Source organism: Carex rostrata, chromosome 17 (assembly GCF_964058835.1).
Source record: "Carex rostrata chromosome 17, lpCarRost1.2, whole genome shotgun sequence".
Classification (NCBI taxonomy): Eukaryota; Viridiplantae; Streptophyta; class Magnoliopsida; order Poales; family Cyperaceae; genus Carex; species Carex rostrata.
Window position 1 is genome coordinate 6,111,031 of NC_135934.1, and position 24,999 is coordinate 6,136,029.

Genomic DNA, 24,999 nt, shown 5'->3' on the forward strand with positions numbered 1-24,999 from the left:
TACGTGACCTATACATGTTTTGACGAGACTGACAGAGGAAGTTTGCAGGAAGTTCTAAACGTTTTCAAATTTTACATCGGCAACAATAAAATACTGGGTCAAACTAGGCCTGACATTATGCAAAAGTTAAGGCAGTGCATCTGTGCATGGGCTTGAAAATGGCGTCCTTTTTCCTTAAATGGGCTTTACATTTTTATGTTTAGATCAGGCGTTCAACATTAATCACAGCAGCTGAGCATGAAAATGGCATAGCTTGATTAGCTACTTAGTTAATTAGTAATCTGAAATGTCTAATCTAACTAACACAGACCTAATTTTTTTATGAACCAAATTAGAATCCAATGAATTCAATGTGATTTTGTAATATTTCCTTGAGCATTTGAAAGTTTAAGCTAATCACTGGGAAATTGATGATTCCATCCGTCACTCGTCGAAATTTATAATGAAAGAATCAAAGTCAACGCACCCATTAATGTAAATTTTAGGCAAATAAAAAAAAAGCCTGATTTAAGAGGTCATAGTTACAGAGTCCATCTCTCTCTACAGAGAGATGCAGGTTCGGCTCCCGTGAAAGACGTGTAAATATGCCAGAACCGGAGTACCGGGCACTTTAAAAAATATAAAAAAGGTAATAGGTGACATGAGTCACAGAGTTCTTTAATAAAGGAAGAACATTCTTAACATAAAATTAATCTATTGTGAGTATAATACTATCTATTGAGAGCAAAGTTAGGGTGTGATGAGCACAACTCCAAAAATATATCAGATCGACTTCAAATATTAAATTCAAACCGTTAAAATCCGTGTACTTCATGAGTAATGCATGTATATACAAAATTTTAAAAGTTTAGAGTTTATTTGCTACAAGATCAAGTGATAAAAGAAATAAACTTTTATAAATTAATTTATAAGTTATTTTATATATTCAATTTTTATCATTTATTTAACCACTTGACCTTGTAGCAAATGAACTCAAAACTTTCAAAACTTTGTATATATATGCATCACTCATGAAGTACATGGATTTCAACAGTTTGGATTCGGCGTTTGAAGTCAATTCGATATACTTTCGGAGTTGTGCTCACCAAATCCTCTTGGTGATCACATCACACCTTAGCTTTGCTCATCTATTGATACACCAAGGATACACGCTCCGCGTCGAACAAGGCATTCTTGGATTTGGATCATATAAATACTAACAGCAAAATAAAACTAAATGCCGATTATCTCAGGCCATCGGATGGCTCTGAATTAGATAAAGGTGTAGTGCTACCCATTGATTGCACTGATATGGCATCCACTGATTGCAGCGAGTTTGGATCCAACTCCATGGACTGGCGAGGAGGAGAACAAAGGTAGGGTTTCGGGGGAAGTTCCAATTCACTCAAACTTCTTTCCAACATTTCAACTACTCTGCCCATCGATGGCCGATTAGCCGGGATTGTTTGTGTACACCAAAACCCAACCAAAGCCATCTTTCTCGCGATTTCTTCAGTTTCGTTTGTCACATCACATGCTTCAATTCCGCTGCCTTCAGCTACACGATCATAAATCCAGTGAGGAAAGTACATTTCACTGGAATTCCGAACACTTTGTTTCATGTTTTTTCTTCCTCCAACCATTTCCAAAAGCATCATGCCATAGCTATAAACATCGGACTTTGTCGAAACCACACCGACACCCCTGGAAAAGACTTCAGGAGCGATAAATCCTATCGTGCCCCTCATATCAACCATTGATGAGAGTACACTTTCTTTCGGTGGACATAATTTTGCCAGACCAAAGTCGGCAATTTTGGGGCAAAAATCATCATCTAGTAAAATATTTTGGGGTTTGATATCAAAATGCACAATATGAGTACTGCACCCTCGGTGCAAGTACTCCAGCCCTCGTGCAACGCCGATCGCTATGTCATATAACTTTTCCCAACCAAGAACTGTTTTTGGATTTTCCGAGTATATGTACATATCAAGTGACCTGTTCGGCATGTACTCGTAAACAAGAGCACGCTTGGATCCCTCGATACAAAATCCAAGAAGGCTGACAACATTTACATGAGAGGTTCTACCAATGCTAACCACCTCATTCAAAAATTCCTCTCCATTACTTGTAGAATTATGCAAAAATTTCACGGCAACCATGCGGCCATCAGGTTGTTTACCTTTGTAAACGGTGCCAAAACCCCCCTTTCCCAGCTTGTCTTGAAAAGATTGTGTAATTTTCTTTAGCTCTGAATATTTATATCTTCTTGGAGCAAGGGATCCATATTGTTCCAATAGCTTTTCAATGTTTTCTTGAGCGTTATAGTTCCTTCGCAGCTTGAAAATAATCAGGAACACCATCACAAGAAAAAATGCTCCACCAAGAGAACCTAAGAATTCAATTAAATAATAGGCAAATAAGGAATTGCAAACCACAGGTATTCAGTAATATGTGATGGAAAATAATACAATATACTAATCATCCTGACATTCTATTCCTATCATTTGATATATATAATTTTCAGAGTACTTAATTTGACAGTTGTGAGTTTGCATTAGAATTATAACTTCTTCAGAACATTACTACTTATAATCATGTGAATTGTAATTGAATACTTGCATCTTACTTCTTCTCCAATTCAATAATTAATTGAACTCTGTATATAATATTCGTGGGATTAAAACAAAGTTAAAAAAAAAAGTACCTAAAAGTCCAGCTTCTAAGCGTGTCTTTGAACCTGCAATATTAAAAGTAAGCACATTTAGAAATTAAAATCATGATGGCACAATCTGAAAGCATCATGGCATGCTCTACCACACTGGATGGGTCGTCAGGGACTCTACTTTGGAGATGGTCAGCCTCGGGTTTGTTCACGGCCAGCTCAGCTTACAGATTCAACCATCAAAGAGGTATCAATTGTATTTCAAGGCGCAGAGTGTGGAAACTGCGGACACCAACAAAGATAAGGGTCTTTGGGTGGATTATATATGTTACAAGATAGGTTGCTAACACAGCAGGTGCACACAAACAGGGGAAGCCCGGTGGTCCCAGGGTGCCTTCTTAATTTGCGATAGTAATGTGATGGAGAATAGAGATCACCTACTTTGGCATTGCGCCTTTCGAGAAGGTTCTCACAGGGGCTTCTACCGCACTACAACATTGTAATGCCAGTGTCCTCAAACCGACCACTTGAAGTGTGTTATGGGAAATTCATGGTAGGTCATTTGTGAATTGCAAGTTAATTGTGGCTCTATGTACAACTAGAAGTAATATGAAGGTAAGCCAGGTATCTCCGGTGCTTTGTAAAAAACAAAAAATTCTGTTTAATACAATTGTTAGTGGGCTAAACACCACTAACCATAAAAAAAAAAAATGAAGCAGGGCTACGAGCATAGTAGGTACATTTGAAAGATTTCTGACAAATCATTTTAAGTTAATCTTCAAAAAAATTGATTCTGTCTATAATGAGATGTCTTTTGCAGGACAATTTTACATTGAGATCAATTATAACTGAAATTTAGAGAATTCATAACTAAAAGAAAATTTGTACATAATAAATTTTATTTTTCGAGTCAGCTGATGCTGGTAAACTTGTGGCAACACAGAGAGAACACTGTCAGTGTCATGTATAGACTTTGTAGTCATTTGATATTTTGGCACTAATTTGTAGTCATCCGATCTGGACCATTGGATGAAAGCTAGAGTAGGTGAGACTTGGTGGGGAATGTGAACAATTCTTAGTCAAATTTGAAAAAGAAATCCATAACTGGAAATTTTGTAAATAAACATGATGGTCATAAATGCCAGCTTGAGAATAACAGATGTATGAAATGACATGAGAGGAGTCGTATAAGCCCATATGGAAAAACAAGGTAACTAACTTTGGGGAAAAAAAATTCCAAAAATTTCAATAGTGCACATAACAAAAAATACAATTTAGTTATTTTTTAAATAACTAAAATTCTCGCCGCACAAGTAAAATTTGTTTAATTTTGACCGTATTTAATGTGATTAAATGATTAAAATTGACAGTTATGCTCCAAATAATATTTAAGAAAAACTGTAGTGAGAGTTTTGTTTTACCTTGTTTTGGGTTGTCAGGACAAGTCGTTGCATATGTACCGTTAGCGCAGATGCACATGAACATGGAGTTTGAGGAATTGAAGCCGCACTGACCGTTGCTTGCTTTGCAATCCGTGCAACTCGCCACGGTCCATGTCACCAAAAACCCTTCCTTCATAAGGCTCAAGTATTGATTGACCGTCCCTCCATTCGATCCCAAAAACGGCACTGTAGAGATGGTGCAGTTGGCCTTGTTATCTTCAGAGTCCCCTTGGGTGTAATTCTGAATCTGAACATATGATTCGTTAGTACCGCAGGAATAGGGATAGAAATCAGACGACAATTCGGGTTTTGTTGCACAATTCCAAAAGAACTTCATCAGCTTGTTTGTATTGCTGATCACAAAGGGACCAAAACTCAAGGAAACATTGAATTCCGGAGGCGGACAATTCCCCGTGATTATATCAACAATATTATCGCCAAGTAAAGCAGAGTTATTCTCATAGAAGAGTTGCTTGATGTAGTATGCGCTGTCGTACGACTGCACAAGGGCAGGCTTGCCACTGCTGCTGCAACTGATCTCAAGCGTCGAGTAGCCACAGTAGGATGATTGCTGGCCGTTGATCCAGAAAGGATAGCTGATGGTGCTGTTTCCACACTGTTTGGGCTCGCAATCCGCCATATTAGGGGTATCGGCTGAGGTGAGATGCCATAGGAGAAGGGATGCCATGAAAAAATATTCCAGATTTGACAGGATAGTTTCCATTGTTAGATGAAAAGGAGCAACAGAAAAGAATAAGGGAAGACCGGTAAAATGTTTAAACTAGTGCCAGGTATAAACTTTTCATGTTTTGTATCTGGGTGTTGTACTCTGTTGTAGTGTAAAAACATTTATTTAGATTTACTAGACTAGACTAATAGCTACGTATGAATTGGTTTTGAACGACTTTACGCACAGATTAGTGGCACGCCATGGCCATGGATTAGTCAAATTTTAGTCAAATTTGTTTGCTGTCTATAATTTAAAAGTATCAAGTTTGAAAGTTCGTTGATGTTTTTTTTTATATATATATATAGAGAGAGAGAGAGAGGAGAGTTCAAATGCACTCAAATTTTTGTGCACCCAAATGCATCCTATTTTTCAAATCATTTTTCTCCGTTTTCAAAGTCCGAATAGTCAATCCGAACCGTTAGATGCGATCTATATATTAAGATGTGCTTGGAGACCAAATTTTACATTTTTTGAAATTTTTTTACTATTTATTAAGCCACTTTGAAAATCGCTGATTTTACATTTTCTTGACTATTGAATCAGCGATTTTCAAAGTGGCTTAATAAATAGTAAAAAAATTCAAAAAAATGTAAAATTTGGTCTCCAAGCACATCTTAATATATATATCGCATCTAACGGTTCGGATTGACTATTCGGACTTTGAAAATGAAGAAAACAAATTTGAAAGATAGGATGCATTTGGGTGCACAAAAATTTGGATGCAATTGAACCCTCCTCATATATATATATAGAGAGAGAGAGAGAGAGAGAGAGTGATTAATGTGCATTTGTATGCATATGGTCTGATATGTATACGGTCTAAATTTGAAATTTTAAAATTCAAAACGTCAATCCGAACCGTTCATCTTGTTTTCCATATTAATATGTGCTTGGAGATCAAATTTTACATTTTTCTGAATTTGTTTACTATTTATTAAGTCATTTTGAAAATTGCTGATCCAACGTTGGTTAAGCCACCGTTGGATCAACAATTTTCAAAGTGGCTTAATAAATAGCAAAACAATTTAGAAAAATGTAAATTTTGGTCTCCAAGCACATATTAATATGGAGAACAAAATTAACGGTTCGGATCGACATTTTGGATTTTGAAATTTCAAATTTGGACCGTATGCATATCGGACCATATGCATACGAATACACATTAGTCTCTCTCTCTCTCTCTCTATATATATATATATATATATGAGATGGGCTACGGTGAGTTGCGAAGTAAAGCGACTATTTTACTTCACGCTCATATTTTGTGATTTTTAAGTTCAAAACGTCGATCCGAACCGTTCATCTTGTTCTCCATATTGAAATGTGCTTGGAGACCAAATTTTACATTTTTTGTAATTGTTTTACTATTTATTAAGCAATTTTGAAAGTCGCTGATCTGATGGTCCAGAAAATTTTACTGTTTTTTACTGTTCACAGGAAAACAGCAATTTTCAAAAATGCTTAATAAATAGTAAAAAAATTCCAAAAAATGTAAAATTTGGTCTCCAAGCACATTTCAATATGGATTAAATATCTAACGGTTCGGATCGGTCGTTTGGACTTTCAAAATAAAAATACGGCGTGAAGTAGAAACGCGTTTTACTTCGCAACTCACCGTAGCCCACCTCTATATATATATATATATATATATATATATATATATATAGGAAATGGCTAGCGTGCTATCGGTAGTTAACTCAGTTTTTTGCTACGGTATTTTCGACCACATGATTGCTTTAAATTTCGTGCAAAGAGATGGAGCGCTGAATTGAATTAACGGAGACGGAAAATTTTAATCGCTCTCTCTCTCTCTTATTTGCTCTCCGTCCCGACCTTCTCTCTCTTATTTCCTCTCCATCCCGACCTTCTCCGCACCATCCCTACCCATCACTCTCTCTCGCTCTCGCTCTCTCGCCTCAGATTGGCGCCAGCACAGAGGCATCACCTCTCTCTCGATCTCTCGCCTCATACCCTGACACCAGCACAGACGCGCTCTCGTCAGCCTCAGCTTTACTCCCGCACAGATGCGCCCCATCGTTTAGCACAGACCCTCGCCCCTTTTCGTGAATTGAAGCTTTTCTTCGGTAAATAACTCTATGCCTCCTTGCTTATTTCTTTTTGCTTCTTTGTGGTCTCTCTCTCAATTTTTGCACTGATTTAGGGGTGCGAATTTCTGAAAATGTTAAAAATTGCTGCAATTATGTGAAATTGGTGACTTTCTGTAATATTTGGTTGTACTATTACCTGTCGGTGCCAGAATGGGTTAAATTGAAGGTTAGTTCATATAGAATTGTGCAACTGAGGGTCAATTGAAGCAAAATTGGTTAGATTAAGTCTAATAGAACAATTTGATTTGTACTTAATTGGGATAATTATTGCCTTCGTTGGTCATTTGGGGTTTCTGGTAGCATAATTTATTGATAGTTATTTATGATTTTACCATGGAATATAACTACTAGAAGTCATTATTATTTTGGTTTGTTTCATGTATTTAAAAGTAGTAGTTAGTTGGTATGTTATGACTCTAACTCGGGATTAGATCTATATGTCATTGACATGATCAGCTTTGCTAAATATGTCAAATTGTTTCTTTGTACAATATAATAACTTTGATGATTTTGTTTGTTTGGTAGTCTATTTCATGGATAGGATCTTTCCAATTCAAAATTTTTATCCGAATTGTTAATGTTTTGGTGCAATACTTGCAGATTGTATCGAAAACCTTGACAGAACCGATCCGTTCGCACAAGGACCTGGATAAAGGATCTGTCCCCTTTTTTGATAAGGCTGTCAAATTCTATGAGGGTCTATCAAAGCAGCTCGTGCATCAAGGGCATGTGTTAGATTTGTTTGCATGTGCACTTGATCAGGTTTGTTCTTTGCCTCCAACTTTCTATTTTTGTCATTTCTATTCATTTATTTATGTGCTCTTTTACAGATTGACACTGTCTATGCCATTTGCAAAAGGGACAGACTTTTCTTAATTTTTGTGATTATGAACAATTTTCCTGTAAGCTAAATAAGTCCATTTTATTTGCTCTTGAAGTTAGTCAAGATAGTCAATAGTGGATATAGCCCAGTCATGAAGTTGTTCTATAATTTTGGGTGTTTTGGTCATTTATTTTGTTTGATTCTTGTCTTAAAAAAGTGGATATTGGTTTTAGTGTTACATATTGCTAGGAACATTATTGGTTAATAATTGCAAATGCTGTAAAATATATGCAACCTTTTAGGACTTAAACTGAACTTGTGTTATGAAACAGGTTAGGGTGGCCGAAATAAAAGTTGCAATTGAGAGAACCGGAGGAATTGTAGTTCTTGAAGAGAGCTTTGGCCATGTTTTTTTAAAGATTCTCTCCTGAGATTTTATGTAGGTGAAGGATTTGGTCTTGCAAGAGCCAGATGGATTTGCAATTTCTTAAGTAGTGTTGTTGGAGATGGCACTTGAAGAATGTTGTTGTAGGCTTTGTACTTAGAGATCTATGCTTAAAATGATGTATGTTGTATGCTTGTAAGAAAAAAAAAAAGAAAATGTACTAAATTGGTGTGACTAGATTTTTCTAATTTTTGTTCTTGTGCAACTAGCAATGTAGCATACTTTTGCTTGTAACTCTTTTTACTTGTAATTTTTGAATCAATATATTTAGAGGAAATTAAGAGCATGTAGCAGTTTTATATTTTTGCTAGCTGAGATTCAATCATCAGAGGGCTGATTTAGATGCTCGACACAGTACATGAGACTCTTCTGCATTTTGAGTTATATGCTATATTCAGAAAAATCAACAAGAAAGAATGTAAAAGAGGATCAAAATCTCAGAGAATATGAAGACAGCTATTGTCAGCACTTGCATATGTTTATTCAATTTAGTCCCTACTTATGCTCCTATTTGCAATTATATCCATGACTTTGGTTTTACTGTCACATTTTCATCTCACAATTTCACAGATAGACCCATACTTTTATCTATCTTTTTTTTTTGGTATCTTTATTATACTTTTATAAAAAAATAAAAAAAGGCACATATGAAGATGCTCATATTTTCTTGTAGTTCAGTCATGTTAAAAACATGCTTGGCATCCTCTTTTTTCATATTTTTATATAATAGTCCATATTGTTTTGTTATATAAAATCTGCCAAGTACATGGAGTGGCTTGTTAAACCTGCATCCACATTCATTAATCTATCATTTCTATGAGGTACCAGCAACAATAAGAGCACAAGAAATTCAAAAATTATTGCAGAACCTAGTTTCATGTTATCAACTATTGTCATATATCTCAGTCCATATCACAATTTTGCACATAGACCCTACTGTTATCTATTTTTTAACCAAAAGATCCATATAAGTCATCTTGTTATATATTTATAAATCCATCACTATATATCAAAAGAAAGAAAGAGCAATCTTAGTATAACAAAAGAAGAGAGCTCTATCAAAATGCACAAGTAATATCTATCTATCAAAATGCACAACTATCATCATCTCGTTTTCTCTTTTTTCTCTATCAAAATGCACATGTATCATCATCTTCATCTCGTTTTCTCTTTCCATTAGCCAGATCTTGCTTGCGCTACAAACACAAAAATTACATCCATGTATTCATATAATAAAAAGTTTAAAAGTTGAAAAATTATGCAAGGGAGATGACATACCTTGGGACAACTTCGAAGATTGTGGCCCCCTTTCTCATTGCAGTAGCTACAAGTGCGTTTTTTGGGAGCTGGAGCAATTTTTTCTAGCAACGATTTCATCCTTTGTGGCTTTCTCTTTCTTCCCTTGCATTGCGATATTGGTGGATCGATGTACTCTTCGGCCGACAAGGAAACCAAAGTTTGTTGCTCTAAAATCTCTTCTGGTGCACTCCACTTTGAGGGAATCAAAGTCAAAATTTTGTTCTTTAACTCATCAAGACTAACGTCCGCACATCTGAATGCTTCGACAGATTTTGTAGCCAAATGCACAAGTTGTACCACTTTGGGATATAACGTGGCATGCCTCATAGATTGCAACTCAGTTGATTCTCCTATATCCATACTTCTTTCACGGATTGACATTTTCACACTTTCATTAGCTCCTTTGGTCCAGCGTTTGAGAACGTATTTGCAAGGTAAGTGTTCTATCCCGACATGTTGCATCACCTTGATGGCATGCGCACATAAGAGCCCACTAAATTCAAAACCTTTGCAACTACATAAGACGGTCACATCAGCCATGTCTATGCAAACTTTGTGAATTTCAGGAACCCAATTTGGAAACGAAGGGTGTTTTGTGATGTTGACCTCATAACATCTCTTTTGCTCAACCTCCACAACAGAACCATTACTACTATCTTTCAACCTCTTCTTAAATAAAGAAAAAAATTTCTTAGTATAAACCTCACGTGCATCAACCTCCATTCCATTTAAAGACCATAGCTGAGGGGTTTCATTGATAGTTCGGTAATCCTCGTCACTCTTTCTTTGCCATATCCCCTCTACCAGCTTCTCAAGTTGTAGGACAAACCGATATATAGAAGTATGGTTGTCCACCAATAATTTCATGACATTATTCATTCCTTCACTTCTTTGAGTTGTGGACATTTGAGCACAAAATGTATCGCGAAAGTAGGCAGGAACCCATTCCTCTCGTTTGACAAACATTGTTTTGAGATGATTGTTGTCTTCCAATTTATACTTTTCTAACATCTTGTGCCACGATCTTTCAAAATCAGCGACTGTCAAGCTTCGGTTGATAACAGCTCTCAACTCCTCTTTAAAACCATCCTTGCTGCCATAGTAAACCAACAATTGATCCCTCGCATTCTTCATTACATGCCATTGGCAACATCTATGGACTATACTAGGAAACACCTCTTGTATGGCAGCTTTCATAGAGGGGCATTGATCGGTGATTATTGCCTTTGGTGCCTTGTTGAACATTGCTTGCATCCAAGTACGGAACAGCCATATGAAATTTGTGGCTTGCTCATTTCTAAGAAGACATGCACCGAAAACAATGCTTTGCCAATGGTGGTTGACTCCGATGAAAAGTCCCAATGGCATGCAATATTTATTAGTGTTGTATGTTGTATCAAATGTCACCACATCTCCAAACTCGGCATATGCCCGCCTCGCTCTACCATCAATCCAAACAATGTTCTTTACAACTCCATCACTATCCGGCTCTATGGCAAAGAAAAACTCCGAGTCCTCCTCTTGCTTTTTATTAAAATGAGCCAAGGTCGTTTCCACATCTATACCCACCAACCTCCTATTTTCCTCAACTATTTGATTATTGACATCCTTCTTTGAAAAACAAAGTTTATCAATCCCACCAGCATTTTCTCCTAAGTAATGCCAAATTTGTGAGATTGGCACATTCGATGCTCGCATTTGTCTTATAATTGCCTTCTCCTCTAATGTCATACCTTTTAGGGATCTCAGATTTCTTCTTTTTGATGGGCTAGCAATCAAAACATGATTATGTACAGCATTAAATTTGGACACTTTCCAAACTCCATTCTTAAATCGTCTAAACCTAATGAAAGCCATACAACCACTCCTTGTATTTGAGATTTCCTTTTGAGGTGTCCCCATGTTATCTGCTTGCTTTTGTCGATCTGACAACCCTTGTTTTGAGCACACCATCCTAATTGAAGAAATCCCAACTTTCGTCTTGGCACTAGTATGTACCCGGACACTAAATCCGAGTCTACCACCATATGTGTTGTAAAACTTCTTAGCCTCAATTTCACTAGCAAACTCCATGCCAACAAACGGTTCAACATTCTCACTTCCTCCAATATCCTCTTCCTCCCATTCATCACCTATAACATCATCTTCCTCAATCTCTTCCTCCCTTTCATCACCTATAACATCCTCTTCATTGATTGTATCACCTCCAAACCAGTCTTCCTCAAACTCATAAATTCCAAACTCACCTTCCTCCACAATGGCCATCGGAAGCCCACCTTTCTCGTTGCTCATGTTACCTGGTCAAGTAAATACAAACATAAGAAAATGACTTGTACTAATTTAGTCAAATAATCCCATAAAACTTGAGATGCTTTGATTTGAACCAGTGGTCAGAATCCATTGGCATTGGTTATACTCATAATAAATGTTGTCACCTAGTTAATGACCAATTCAGAACTAAAATCCACCTGATATCATTTATAAGTTTAAATCTTGAAGATGACAGAACCGATCTCTGTACTTGTGTTTATATCAAAATTATCCCTTTTAAAGTAATCAATTTAATTTTTTTTTATGAAACTATAGGACAGATTTGGTTCGACTGAAAATTCAGAACCAGTTTAAATTATCTAAAAGAGTCAACTGACTAATTTGATACAAACCAAAGTTTAAAGACTAATTTGATGAAAGCCTAAATTTTTCCAGAGCCGGTTGCAATTTTTTTGTAAGTATCATAACTTGCTCTATCTTCTATTTTGCCAATACTGATGCATAACATATTGTCTCCAGGGTTATGTGCAAGCATAGATAAAGAGAGATAGAGAGAGAAATGAGTGAGGGAGAGAGAGAGATACCTGATATGTGGAGAGGGCAGATTGAAAGGAGAGGAGAATTGCATCCACGGAGAGAGGGAAACACGAGGAGAAAAACCCAGCGACAGTAGCAAAGGAGACGTGGCAACGCGAGAGATGTGCTAAACCCTAGCGAATCTCCATGGGGGAGGAACGCAAGATGGGAGGGAGTGGGGCGGGAAAAGAAAAAAACCCTACCGGGTGGGAGAAGGTCGGGATGGAGAGCAAATAAGAGAGAGAGAGAGCGATTAAAATTTTCCATCTCCGTTAATTCAATTCAGCGCTCCATCTCTTTGCACGAAATTTAAAGCAATCATGTGGTCGAAAATACCGTAGCAAAAAACTGAGTTAACTACCGATAGCACGCTAGCCATTTCCTATATATATATATATATATATAAGAGTTAGGCTGGGGTGCTATGGATAGCATAGTGGCCTCTATGCTACGGCTCAATATTCGAGTTTTCAAAATCCAAACGGTCGATCCGAACCGTTCATCTTATTCTCCATATTAATATCTGCTTGGAGACCAAATTTTACATTTTTCTAAATTTTTTTACTATTTATTAAGTATTTTACAAAATTGTTGATCCAACGGTGGCTGCACAAAACAGTAAAACCGTTGGATTAGCGATTTTCAAAGTGGCTTAATAAATAGTAAAAAAATTCAGAAAATTATAAAATTTGGTCTCCAAGCAGATATTAATATGGAGAATAAGATGAACGGTTCGGATCGACCGTTTGGATTTTGAAAACTCAAATATTGAGCCGTAGCATAGAGGCCACTATGTTATCCATAGCACCCCAGCCTAACTCTATATGAGTTAGGCTGGGGTGCTATGGATAGCATAGTGGCCTCTATGCTACGGCTCAATATTCGAGTTTTCAAAATCCAAACGGTCGATCCGAACCGTTCATCTTATTCTCCATATTAATATCTGCTTGGAGACCAAATTTTACATTTTTCTGAATTTTTTTACTATTTATTAAGTATTTTACAAAATTGTTGATCCAACGGTGGCTGCACAAAACAGTAAAACCGTTGGATTAGCGATTTTCAAAGTGGCTTAATAAATAGTAAAAAAATTCAGAAAATTATAAAATTTGGTCTCCAAGCAGATATTAATATGGAAAATAAGATGAACGGTTCGGATCGACCGTTTGAATTTTGAAAACTCAAATATTGAGCCGTAGCATAGAGGCCACTATGCTATCCATAACACCCCAGCCTAACTCTATATATAAATAAATAAATGTAGATGAAAATTCTAAAACTATTAGTTTCTCGATGGTCCCTCAAAAGTGAATAAACAAGTAGTTCAACTTTTTTTATTTTTAGAAAATAAAATTATATTGTATCAGAAAACAAATTGATTTTTTTTTCTCCAAAAATATATAGTAGGAACAAATCAAAATTTCAGTCCAGCTATGAAATGACAGAAACTTTGATTGGATCTCCCCCTTTCACATCACCACACCATGCACCGCAGACTATACCTGATTTCAAAAACTAGATGTACCGACCAATATATTCGGTCATCCCCCATATCTAAATTTCAAAACTGAGTGAGAAACAACTATTAACCCCCTCCCCCCACCTCACATATATGGATTTCAAAAACTGGGCGAATCGAACCAAAGTTCCGGTCACCCTCTAATCTGGGTTTTTTGTGATCCAAAACATGTGTGTTGGTGCAAAAGGGGTTGAACGAATCAAAGTTGTGGTCAACTGGTCATCTCGTGCCTGGATCCAAACTTTGGTTCAGTTATTTTGGAGGGAAAAAAAAAATTAATCTATTTGCTGAAAATTTGATTTTTATTTTTTATTTTTCTAAGAATAATAAATTGGCTATGATTAGTTAACTTAAATTCAACACCTATTTTTATACTAGTATGAATATTATTTGTGTGTTGAAAAGGAGATTATCTTCTGCTTAAATATTTAAATTGTATCGGGAACTTGACTTTTATCGAATGACTCATGGAAACAATAATAACGAAGTTCCATCAATTTATAGCAGAAGATGCCAATTTGGTTATGGTTTATAATCTAGTTTTACTCAAATGTAGTAATGAATGATGATCACTTCTAGATATATTTATTGATAATCTTAATATTATTTTCAAATTAATTCAAAATTTTAAAATAAATAGATAAATTTGTAAGTGTGTTGATGGACTTGTACATGAATCTCCATCCTTTGCATTAATGTATTGTTTGAGTAAATCTCCAAATCATGCGATTAGAATTCGGACTAATTTGGTCCACACCTATAATGCACAGGACCTTTAATATGAGTATGGATTTAAATTGGACGGTCCATATCTTAACTCAAAAGTTTGAGTTTCCTCATAAGATACGATATTTTTATATAGACTACAGATCAAATAAAATTTTAAAAATAGTAAAAAGTATATTAAAAAATATAAAATTTAGTCTTATATTTTTATATGAAAATCATATTGAGTAAATATGATCGATCATTTAAACTTTAAAAATAAAAATATGGAGCTATAGTACAGACCTAGTGCACTATGCACTGTACTGTAACCTCACTTTTAAATTTACTCGATATGAGTAGAACTAGGGTGTTCTTTTACCAAGTCCCTTGAAGAACTCAAGTCTAAAACCCATCAAATCGGTTTTAAATGACGAATTCAAACCGTTGAAATCCGCCTACCTTACGAGTGATACATCTACATGTGAAAATTTTAAACATTCGAATTAATTTAGTATAAAGTCAAGCGGTCAAAAAACTTTCAAAAAATGAATGCATTAAAATTGATTTATTAACCTTCTAATTTTGACTGATGGACTTTATACTAAATTAATTTGAATATTTAAAATTTTAACATGTAGACGCATCACTCCTAAGGTAGATAAGTTTCAACGGTTCGGATTTGTCATTTGAAACTGATTTGACAGGTTTTAAACTTGAGGTGAACTTAAGAACACCCTAGTTCTACTCTTGATCAGTGTTATCAGAACCGGACCGGACCGATGGTTTAACCGGAAAAAACCGGACCCGGTCATCTGTCCGGTTCGGTTCTTTGAAAGGATCGTTTCTGCTTTTGGACCGCTCAAAATTGGTTGAACCGGTCCGGTTTTAATAAAAACCCAACAGACCAGACCGTTCAAGAAAACGGTTCAAAGCATATTCATTGTACATTTCTCTTTCCTTCTTCGACTATCTTTCCTTTTCTTCACTGGTACCGTCAACATGGAAGCAACACGAATCGTGCTGGATTATATAACAAGATTGGTTCGATTTCTTACTATTTTTTCTCAATTCTCTAATCTCCACTGCACTCAGCCATTGCAGGGCTCAACCTCAACCCCTCAAGGCTGCACGTTCTCAAGGCATAATTTTGAATCGAAATCACAAAAGAATCTATCAAGATCGAATAATGTAAGTAATCTCATGTAATCAAATTGATAGACCACTTGAAAATTTAATATTTGAGTTGATTTTATTGAATAAATCAATGCATTTAAGGTGTTTGATGAAATGCTCAAACTAAAGTGTTTTTCTGTAAGTATAAATTCTTATACCAGTTGGGCGTTCATGCCGAAAGTTGAATTCTCATACTTTGGTGTTAGGTTTACCAAAATCTATGTTTACAAATTAAAAAAAAAGCAAACTAATCAGGAGTGGAATTGTTAAATTTCTAAAGACAATGCATAGTCAGACAGGAGTTAATGCAGGCTCTTGGTGGGTCATGGATTTTTCGTATTGGATGGAAAAAAAAATTACCGGAGTTTTGTACTGAGAAAATACTTGTCGACATTCTTTATAGCTATTAACTACCTTCTCATTAATCAACACATGAGGGACTTTGATTGATTCAATTTTGAACATATAGTTTCATTAGAAATCTGACGTTTCAGGCATAAGAATAGTTTTAGTTGTATCTCATTAAAAACCAGTAATTTTCTCGGCAATGTTACTGACGTGTACTGGTATCCTATTGTGATTATAAGAGCCTGTATACAAATGTTCTGAACTTAGTATGGTTATTTTGTAACATATGACATTCATTCTTGTAAGGACTTTAATGTAAAAGTAAATGACATTGCTGGAATTTCAGGTTATAAGTTGTAATTGTTTTAAAAGACCAGCAATTGAACCGGTTGACCCACCGGTGCGACCAGTGAACCGTTGAACCGGAGCTTTAACGGGTCGATGTCCGGTTCGGTTCTGATAACATTGCTCTTGATAGATACATCAAGATTTGTACAATAGCCTTAGTACGGACCTAGGAGCACATGAGATTAATTTTTATTTATATTTTACTCTTTCAATTATTATAATAGAGAGGATTATGACATAAGATGAGGTAAAGGCAAAGGGAGAAATAAATAGGAGCTATACAAATATTTTATTTAAAATTTCAGAGGAAAGTATAGTTTATCAAACTGCTGTTGCAACCAAAGGATGGGAAAAGAGTAGAGTGGGCAAGACATCGCCGGGGCCATGATGACATAACCACGCACAAGTGCACAACAGCACAAGAAACTTTAGGCACTTTCTGCTCTCAACCCGCTGCACGATTTGAAGCAAAGTTTGCACCACAACTACTGAACAATTTTTTTAAGAAAAGGATTGTCAGCGCCTCAGCGGAGATTGCAGGGATCCGTATATATGCTCCCAGGTAACGTAGATGATTTCCCTCACTTTACAGTTTGAGATTAAATCTCAGCCAATTTGAAATTCGGGTTAGCACAAGGGAGCAGAATTATTGAGCTTTGAGATTCGTACCAAGTTAAAAAGAACGGTCAAGATCTACTAATTGTAAAAGATTTCCTTTTCGGGTAATGAAGTGGATGTGAATTCATCTGCAGGAAGTTCTTTAAGTTTTCATATTTTACATCGGAAACAATAAAATACTGATCAAACTGGGCCTTCTATTTTGCAAATGCAGTGGATGGGCTTGGAAATATCGTCCTCTTTGCCTAAATGGGCCTTACATTTTTATTTTTAGTTCAAGCGTTCAAGATTAATCACAGCATGAAAATGAGATTGCATGATTTGCTATCTGAAAAGTCTAACTTAACACAGAAGGCCCCAATTTTTTAAATTAATATCCTATGAGTTCAATGTGCTTGTATGAAATTTTCTTAAGCATTTGAAAGTTTTTTTTTTTGTATGGTTCGCTAACAAATATATTGATAAAAAAAAAAGATTACAAAGTACTAATAAACATTATCTCCTCCCTCACTGCCTATACAATGGAGCAGACATATATTTGTAATTAAAAGATGTCCTAAACGTACTCGGTTAGCACTTCCTATCCCTCTATTCATATCCTAGATATTACACATCCATCCCTCAATCATAAGTCATTACACTAATTTTTGTATATTTTAAGCAATATACAAAAAGTCTAACTAGAGGTAATAGTTGACAGAACCGCGGGCATAGTCCAATGGCACGAGCCTTGTCTCTATGGAGAGCCGCACTTTAGACATCCATGAAAGACATCTAAAGATGCTGGGGTACCAGGGCTCTTAAAAAAACAGAGAGGTAATAGCTGAAATGTAATCAACTAGTCATAGATCAACTAGAGTTCTTTAGTAAAAGAAGAACATTCTAACATAATTAATCTATTGTGAGTATAATACCATCTATTGATACACCAAGGATGCATGCGCACATCGGGTAGGGCACTGTTGGATTTGGATCATATCAATACTGACAGCAAAGTAAAACCAAATACTGATTATCTCAGACCATCAGATGGTTCTGAATTGGATAAAGGTACAGTGATGCCCATTGATTGCACCGAGATCGCATCCACTGATTGCAGCGAGCTTAGATCCAACTCCATGGACTGGCGAGGAGGAGAAAAAATGTACGGTTTTGGTGGAAGTTCCAATTCACTCAAACTTCTTTCCAACATTTCGACTACTCTGCCCATCGATGGCCGGTTAGCCGGGATTGTTTGTGTACACCAAAACCCAACCAAAACCATCTTTCTCGCGATTTCTTCGGTTTCGTTTGTCACATCACAAGATTCAATTTCACCGCCTCCAGCGACGCGATCATAAATCCAATGAGGAAAGTACACTTCACTAGGATTCCCAACATTTGGTTTCATGTTCTTTCTTCCTCCAACCATTTCCAAAACCATCATGCCATAGCTATAAACATCGGACTTTGTTGAAACCACACCAAAACCCCTGGAGAAGACTTCAGGAGCAATAAATCCTATTGTCCCTCTCATATCAACCATTGATGAGAGTACACTTTCTTTTGGTGGACATAATTTTGCCAGACCAAAATCAGCAATTTTGGGGCAAAAATCGTCATCTAGTAAAATATTTTGAGGCTTGATATCAAAATGGACAATATGCGTACTGCACCCTCGGTGCAAGTACTCAAGCCCTCGTGCAATGCCGATTGCTATGTTGTATAACTTTTCCCATCCAAGAACTGTTTTCGGATTTTCTGAGTATATGTACATGTCAAGTGACCTGTTCGACATGTACTCGTAAACAAGAGCACGCTTGGATCCCTCAATACAAAATCCAAGAAGGGTGACAACATTGACATGAGAGGTTCTACCGATGCTAACCACCTCATTCAGAAATTCCTCTCCGTTATTTGTAGAATTATGCAAAACTTTCACGGCAACCATGCAGCCATCAGGTTGTTTACCTTTGTAGACGGTACCAAAACCCCCCTTTCCCAGTTTGTCCCGAAAAGATTGTGTAATTTTCATTAGCTCTGAATATTTATATCTTCTTGGAGCAAGGGATCCATATTGTTCCAATAGCTTTTCAATGTTTTCTTGAGCATTATAATTCCTTCGCAGCTTGAAGAAAATCAGGAATGCCATTGAAAGAAGAAATGCTCCACCAAGCGAACCTAAAAATTCAAACAAGTAATAGGCAAATAAGGAATTGCAAACCACAGTAATCATTTTGACATGTAATCATTCTGACATGCTATTCCTGTCAAACGATATATAAAATTTTCAGGGTCCATTCTTTTCTTTTGAGATACTTAATTTGACAGTTTTGTTGTTTTTATTAGAATTGTAATTTTTTTAGAAGCATTAGTTCTTATAATCATGTCAATTCTAATTGAATACTAGAGTCTTACTTCTCCAATATAATAATTAATGGAACTCTGTATAAAATATCCGTGGTGATAAAAAAAAAGTACCTATAAGTCCTGCTTCTAAGCGTGCCTTTGAACCTGCAATATTAAAAATAAGCAAATTTAGAAATTACTTACCAGAGAACAAATAAAATTAATAGAAACAAAAAAATGAAGTAGAGCAAGGAGCGGAGAAGTTACATCTGACAGATCTCTAACAAATAATTTCAGTTTTATCTTAGAAAAAATCGCTTATTTCTGTCTGAATTGAGACTCCTCTCCAGGAATTACATTGAGATCAAAATATCCAATATACTGAATTTAAGAGAATTTCGTAACCAAAAGAAGAAAAAAAATGTACGCAATATAAGTTTAATTTTGTATAGGATAAGTCGTCTGATTCTGATATAATTGTCAGCAACACAAAGACAGCACTGTCAGTGTCATCTATAGACTCTGTAATCGTTTAATATTTTGGCACTAATTTGTAGTCATCTGATCTGGACCGTTGGATGAAAGCTACTAGATGCAGGGTAGGTGAGACTTGGTGGTGTAGAATGTGAACAAATTTTAGCCAACTTTTGAAAAAAATCCATAATTCGAAGATTTGTAAATAAAATCATAATGCCGGCTTGAGAATAACAGAAATGAATGAAATGACCTGAGATGATGAAAGGAGTCTTATAAGCTCGTACGAAAAAAAAAAAGGTTACTTACTTTATTTGGGAAAACAAATAATAATAAAAAAAATTCCAAAGACTTCAATAGTGAACATGACAAAAAAAAATACAATCCAGTTTTTTTTTTTAAATAACTTAAATTATCGCGGCACAGGTAAAATTTCTTTAAGAGTAGAGAACTCAGGTGTTCTTAAGTTTATCAAGTCTCTTGGTAAATTCAAGTCTAAAACCCGTTAAATCGGTTTTAAATGATGAATCTGAACAATTGAAGTCCGTCTACCTTACAAGTGATGCATCTACATGTGAAAATTTAAACCTTTGAATTAATTTAGTCTAAAGTCAATCGGTCAAAATTAGAACGTTAATAAATTAATTTTAATGCATTTATTTTTTGAACATTTTTTGACCACTTGACTTTATACTAAATTAATTTGAATGTTTAAAATTTTCACATGTAGACACATCACTCGTAAGGTATGCGTGTTTCAACGATTCGGATTCATCATTTAAATCCAATTTGACGGGTTTTAGACTTGAGTTCATCAAAAGACTTGGTGAACTTAAGAACACCCTAGTTCTACTCTGTGAGGAGTATTGATCTACCGTCCCTCCATTCGATCCCAAAAAATGAACACATTTCAAGTGATTAAATTATCAATATTGATCGTTATGCCCTTATGCTCCAAATAATATATATATATATATATATAAAAGTGTAGTAAGAGTTTTGTTTTACCTTGTTTTGTGTTGTCAGGGCAAGTCGTTGCATATGTACCGTCAGAGCAGATGCACATGAACATGGAGTTTGAGGAATTGAAGCCACACTGGCCGTTGCTTGCTTTGCAATCCACGCAACTTGCCACGGTCCAGGTCACCAAAAACCCTTCCTTCATTTGATCTACGGTCCCTCCATTTGATCCCAAAAATGGCACTTTCGAAATGCTACAATTGGTATTGTTATCTACAGAGTCCCCTTGTGTGTAATTCTGATAAATCTGAACATACGAGTTGTTAGTGCCGCAAGAATTTGAATAGAAATCGGACGACAATTTGGGTGTCGTTGCACAATTCCAGAAGAACTTCATCAGCTTGTTTGTATTGCTGATCACAAAGGGACCAAAACTCAAGGAAACATTGAAATCCGGAGGCGAACAATTCCCCCTGATATCAAATAGTTGATGACCAAGCAAAGCTGAATTATTCTGATAGACGAGTTGCTTGACATAGTAGGCGCTGTTGTACGACTGAGTTAGGAAAGGTGTGCCACTGCTGCTGCAACTGATCTCAAGCATCGAGTAGCCGCAGTAGGATGGTTGCTGGCCATTGATCCAGAAAGGGTAGCTGATGGTGTTGTTTCCACATTGCTTGGGCACGCAATCTGCCATTTTTGGAATATCAGCTGAGGCGAGGTGCCATAAGATAAGGGATGCAAGGAAAATTTTGTTCAGCTTTGACAGGCCGATAGTCTTCATTGTTGGATGAAAGGAAGCAACAGAAAAGAATAATAGAAGACTGGCAAAAATGATATAAATTAACCAGTGTCAATTGTAAATTGTTCATGTTCTTTATATAGGTGTAGTGTGGAATTATTTTTTGGATGTAAAACTAGACTAGCTATGGAAATAAATCTGCTGTGATTCTCAACAGAATCACAGGGCTCTGCTTTTCCAAATCCACTCCTCTATTCTTTTAAATGTACAAATCTCAAAATCTGTTGTTTTATGTGCACAAATCTCAAAACAAATGAATTGGTAGATATGGAAAAGAAGGGTCATGTGATTCTCAAGAATCACAGCAGATTTGTTTCCAGTAGCTATGTGTGAATTGGTTTTCAACGACTTTGCATGCACAGTTAGGTGCCACGCGCCATGGCCATGAGGAAATAAATCTGCTGTTATCCCAATGGAATAACAGGATTCTGTTATTCTGATCTCAACCAATCAAAGTTTTTCATGCGCGAATCTGAATGTACAAACTTTTTCATACACGAATCTTAACAAAATTGAATGGTTGCAAAATGAATAACAGGGTCCTGTTATGCAATTGGAATAACAGCAGATTTATTTCCATGGCCATGGATGATGGATCAGTTAAACTCGGAAGAATAAGTCGAAAATTCGTTAATATTTATTTTTGGGAGAATGTCATATATACCCCTCAAAAATTTCGAAATTACTTATTTTTCACTCTAAAATTCATAATATCATACTAGTAATTGTGCCCGTGCACAGCAACGGGAGCAAATTATCTAGTAGAAAACATTAAGCTCCTTAATAAGGAGGAGAGATAATTTAAATCAAATTTGCAGAGAAAAATAGTTAGATACTATATTTATCTACAATATAACACGTGAACTCTAGTGTAGTGGTAATAATTTTGGCACCAACAGAATCCAACTGGGTTCGAATCCTGCCTTCAACAGAAAAAAAAAGAAAAAGGGTGCGCGGTGCACAGGCTCGGTCCGCAGGTGCCGTGCATGGTTCAAAGGCGCGGTCCAAGGGTGCGGCGCGCGGTCTACAGGCACTGGGATCATATGCGGCACGACCAATGCATACTTAAGTGTTGAAGCTCATAATTTGAAAAATTCATCTATGTGCGATCTGGAAATTCAACGGCTAAGCATCATTCCGAAAAAAAAATAGTAAATCAGGACCCTTGCAGGATCTAGACATTAAGCTCCTTAATAAGGAGGAGAGATATACTCCTTTAAATTTCAAAATCTCATATATTTACTCAATTTATTGTCTTTCTATTAAAAGATCATATTAAGTTTACAAAGTTCTCATTTTACACTTTGTTAAAAATAAAAATATGTAGTTTGTGTAATAAAAATGTTTTATTTTCTAATTGGTCAGTGTTCAATGACAAATAGTTCATTTCTCTGCGTATGACGCATATACAATGACATTTAGACTACGCTTGTATGCACATCACCAATAAGAAAACAAACTATTTGTCCTAAAAAAATGTCAACTAGATAACTAAATATTTCTCTTAAACACGGTACATAGTTTTTTAATAAAGATAAAATAGGTACATTATAAATTAAAATGAGTTTAAATAGAAAAGATGATAAATTGGGTAAAATTGTCAGTTTTTGTATTTAGAGGGTTAAATATGATATTATGAATTATAAAGGGGATTTACGTAATTTTGATATTTTTGAGAGATGAAATTCCCTTTTAATTTTTAAATGTGTATGTGAATGATATTTCCAAAGACCACTAGTTTCTCGATGCTTGCAACAAATGCGTTGATGTAAATTGAATAAACAAGTACTATTGTTGGTAAATTCCACACCTACTTTTTTTTGTGTATGGAAAAGGAGATTATCTATTGACATTTTTTCAGAACTTGCTGATTAAGTCTTCACTAGTTTAACTAATGTGTCCGATCAATAATTAAGCAAAATGCATTGAAAAAATAGCTTCCAGAGTTTTCCGGTATGGATGTACAACCCATATTTAGCAAGTTATGGACATATTCTTGCAATTAATGTAAAATGGGGGACCAATTTAATGAAGTGACATGAAAAATGGAAATAAATCTGCTGTGATTCCAAAGAATAACAGGGAGCCTGCAATTTCAAATCCAACTATTTATCTGTTTTGAAATGCATGCATAAAAATTATCTTTTTTTAGATTCGAGCATAAAGAGCGATGAAAGGTTGGATTTGAAATTGCAAGCTTCCTATTATTCCTTGAAATCACAGCAGATTTGTTTCCATGAAAAATTAGGTGTGCTGCGGCATTAATTTGCTGGGATGCAGGGAAAAAAATATTAACAGCGATGGTTTGACATTATGCAATGCATGAGCAATAATTAAAATAGAAAATCATATGATTGACACGCTGAATAAAGTCAAACTAACACTGTTAATATCCTTGTCCGAATGTGATGACCTTAGAGATCAAAATATTATTATAGGTGGTTACATTCCAAATCACTATTGTTAAATTTTCTAAAATTGTAATTTATGACATAAATATTAATTCCGGTTCGGACAAATGAAATTAATTTTAATGTATCATTATGGTAATAGTGAGTGGTGCTGTTGTACTTTACCTTTGGATGTCTGTTGAATTTTAGAGATTGATAGTATAAAATGAAGAGAGAAAATTTATATTGAGAAAAAAAAAGGTTTTTTTTCTTATTACAAGATTTCCTATTTATAATTACAAGGCTCCAAAACTAGCCGTTGGTACTATTTCCTATTTTAGTAATGAAGGTACACGTTACCGGTATCTATCTATTTTTGTAAATAAGTAAATTTCTATTTCTATATTAATTAAATAATGAGATCTATAATTTAACACTCCCCCTCAAGCTAGGAATGTATATATCATATAATCCTAGATTGCTAATAATCTTTTCAAATGGATTCGGGTCCAAGCCTTTGGTGAAAATATCTGCAAGTTGATATTCACTTTTAACGTACGGTGTTTCTATTTCCTTTGCTTGAACTTTCTCTCTAATGAAGTGGCAGTCTACTTCTATATGTTTCGTTCGCTCATGAAACACGGGATTTGATGCTATGTGTCGTGCCGAGTTGTTATCACAAAACATTTTCATAGGTTCTTGAGTTTTAAACCCCATGTCCGATAAGAGTTGCTTAATCCAAGTTAATTCGCTTGCGGTTGATGCCATGGCACGATACTCCGCTTCGGCACTTGAACGTGCCACAACATTTTGTTTCTTGCTTTTCCATGTGACTAAATTTCCGCCTACAAATGTGCAAAAGCCGGTTGTCGATTTTCTATCGAAGCTTCCGGCCCAATCTGCATCGGAATAGCCACATATGTTGTTAGAGTTATTGTTTTTCATCAAAATGCCCCTTCCGGGATTCCCTTTTAAATATCTCAAAATTCTATT

The 24,999-nt window shown here is 35.7% G+C and overlaps 3 protein-coding genes and 1 long non-coding RNA gene across 7 annotated transcripts in view; 1 reads left to right on the forward strand and 3 right to left on the reverse strand.

The window, feature by feature from the left end:
* Nucleotides 1-1,127: 1,127 nt before the first annotated feature.
* LOC144568814 (LEAF RUST 10 DISEASE-RESISTANCE LOCUS RECEPTOR-LIKE PROTEIN KINASE-like 2.7) lies at nucleotides 1,128-5,043 on the reverse strand. Its single transcript, XM_078319208.1, has 3 exons — nucleotides 4,066-5,043; nucleotides 2,687-2,719; nucleotides 1,128-2,371 (listed from the first exon to the last, which is right to left on the reverse strand). The coding sequence occupies exons 1-3, from the start codon at nucleotides 4,808-4,810 to the stop codon at nucleotides 1,224-1,226; spliced, it is 1,926 nt and encodes a 641-aa protein (XP_078175334.1). The 5' UTR covers nucleotides 4,811-5,043; the 3' UTR covers nucleotides 1,128-1,223.
* The window catches only part of LOC144568820 (uncharacterized), a 33,581-nt gene continuing 10,978 nt past the window's right edge, over nucleotides 2,397-24,999 (forward strand). The window contains exons 1-2 of the long non-coding RNA XR_013515747.1: nucleotides 2,397-2,682; nucleotides 19,510-19,996. This is a non-coding gene — a long non-coding RNA (uncharacterized LOC144568820). The remainder of the gene's footprint in view (nucleotides 2,683-19,509; nucleotides 19,997-24,999) is intronic.
* Nucleotides 9,244-11,849, reverse strand: LOC144568327 (protein FAR1-RELATED SEQUENCE 5-like). 2 transcript variants are annotated; one of them, XM_078318634.1, is made up of 3 exons: nucleotides 9,471-11,849; nucleotides 9,334-9,388; nucleotides 9,244-9,270 (listed from the first exon to the last, which is right to left on the reverse strand). In XM_078318634.1, the coding sequence occupies exons 1-3, from the start codon at nucleotides 11,781-11,783 to the stop codon at nucleotides 9,251-9,253; spliced, it is 2,388 nt and encodes a 795-aa protein (XP_078174760.1). In that variant the 5' UTR covers nucleotides 11,784-11,849; the 3' UTR covers nucleotides 9,244-9,250. The 2 variants fall into 2 exon arrangements, with proteins under 2 accessions (XP_078174760.1, XP_078174761.1); XM_078318635.1 differs by lacking the exon at nucleotides 9,244-9,270 and having other exon boundaries at nucleotides 9,287-9,388.
* On the reverse strand, nucleotides 17,873-20,997 carry LOC144568817 (rust resistance kinase Lr10-like). Of its 3 annotated transcripts, XM_078319213.1 has the most exons (4): nucleotides 20,863-20,997; nucleotides 19,513-19,545; nucleotides 18,201-19,212; nucleotides 17,873-18,155 (listed from the first exon to the last, which is right to left on the reverse strand). In XM_078319213.1, the coding sequence occupies exons 1-4, from the start codon at nucleotides 20,924-20,926 to the stop codon at nucleotides 18,065-18,067; spliced, it is 1,200 nt and encodes a 399-aa protein (XP_078175339.1). In that variant the 5' UTR covers nucleotides 20,927-20,997; the 3' UTR covers nucleotides 17,873-18,064. The 3 variants fall into 3 exon arrangements, with proteins under 3 accessions (XP_078175339.1, XP_078175338.1, XP_078175340.1); XM_078319212.1 differs by having other exon boundaries at nucleotides 17,873-19,212; nucleotides 20,863-20,996; XM_078319214.1 differs by lacking the exon at nucleotides 20,863-20,997 and adding an exon at nucleotides 19,648-19,751 and having other exon boundaries at nucleotides 17,873-19,212.

Coding starts and splice junctions, on each gene's coding strand:
- LOC144568327 (XM_078318634.1), bottom strand. CDS start 11,783: ATGAGCAACGAGAAAGGTGGGCTTCCGATGGCCATTGTGGAGGAAGGT. Junction 9,389..9,470: donor ATCTTCGAAGTTGTCCCAAG/GTATGTCATCTC, acceptor TTGTGTTTGTAG/CGCAAGCAAGATCTGGCTAA. Junction 9,271..9,333: donor AGATGAAGATGATGATACAT/GTGCATTTTGAT, acceptor TTTGATAGATAG/ATATTACTTGTGCATTTTGA.
- LOC144568814 (XM_078319208.1), bottom strand. CDS start 4,810: ATGGAAACTATCCTGTCAAATCTGGAATATTTTTTCATGGCATCCCTT. Junction 2,720..4,065: donor TCCTGACAACCCAAAACAAG/GTAAAACAAAAC, acceptor TTAATATTGCAG/GTTCAAAGACACGCTTAGAA. Junction 2,372..2,686: donor CTTAGAAGCTGGACTTTTAG/GTACTTTTTTTT, acceptor TTGAATTCTTAG/GTTCTCTTGGTGGAGCATTT.
- LOC144568817 (XM_078319212.1), bottom strand. CDS start 20,926: ATGTTCATGTGCATCTGCTCTGACGGTACATATGCAACGACTTGCCCT. Junction 19,546..20,862: donor CCCTGACAACACAAAACAAG/GTAAAACAAAAC, acceptor TTAATATTGCAG/GTTCAAAGGCACGCTTAGAA. Junction 19,213..19,512: donor CTTAGAAGCAGGACTTATAG/GTACTTTTTTTT, acceptor TTGAATTTTTAG/GTTCGCTTGGTGGAGCATTT.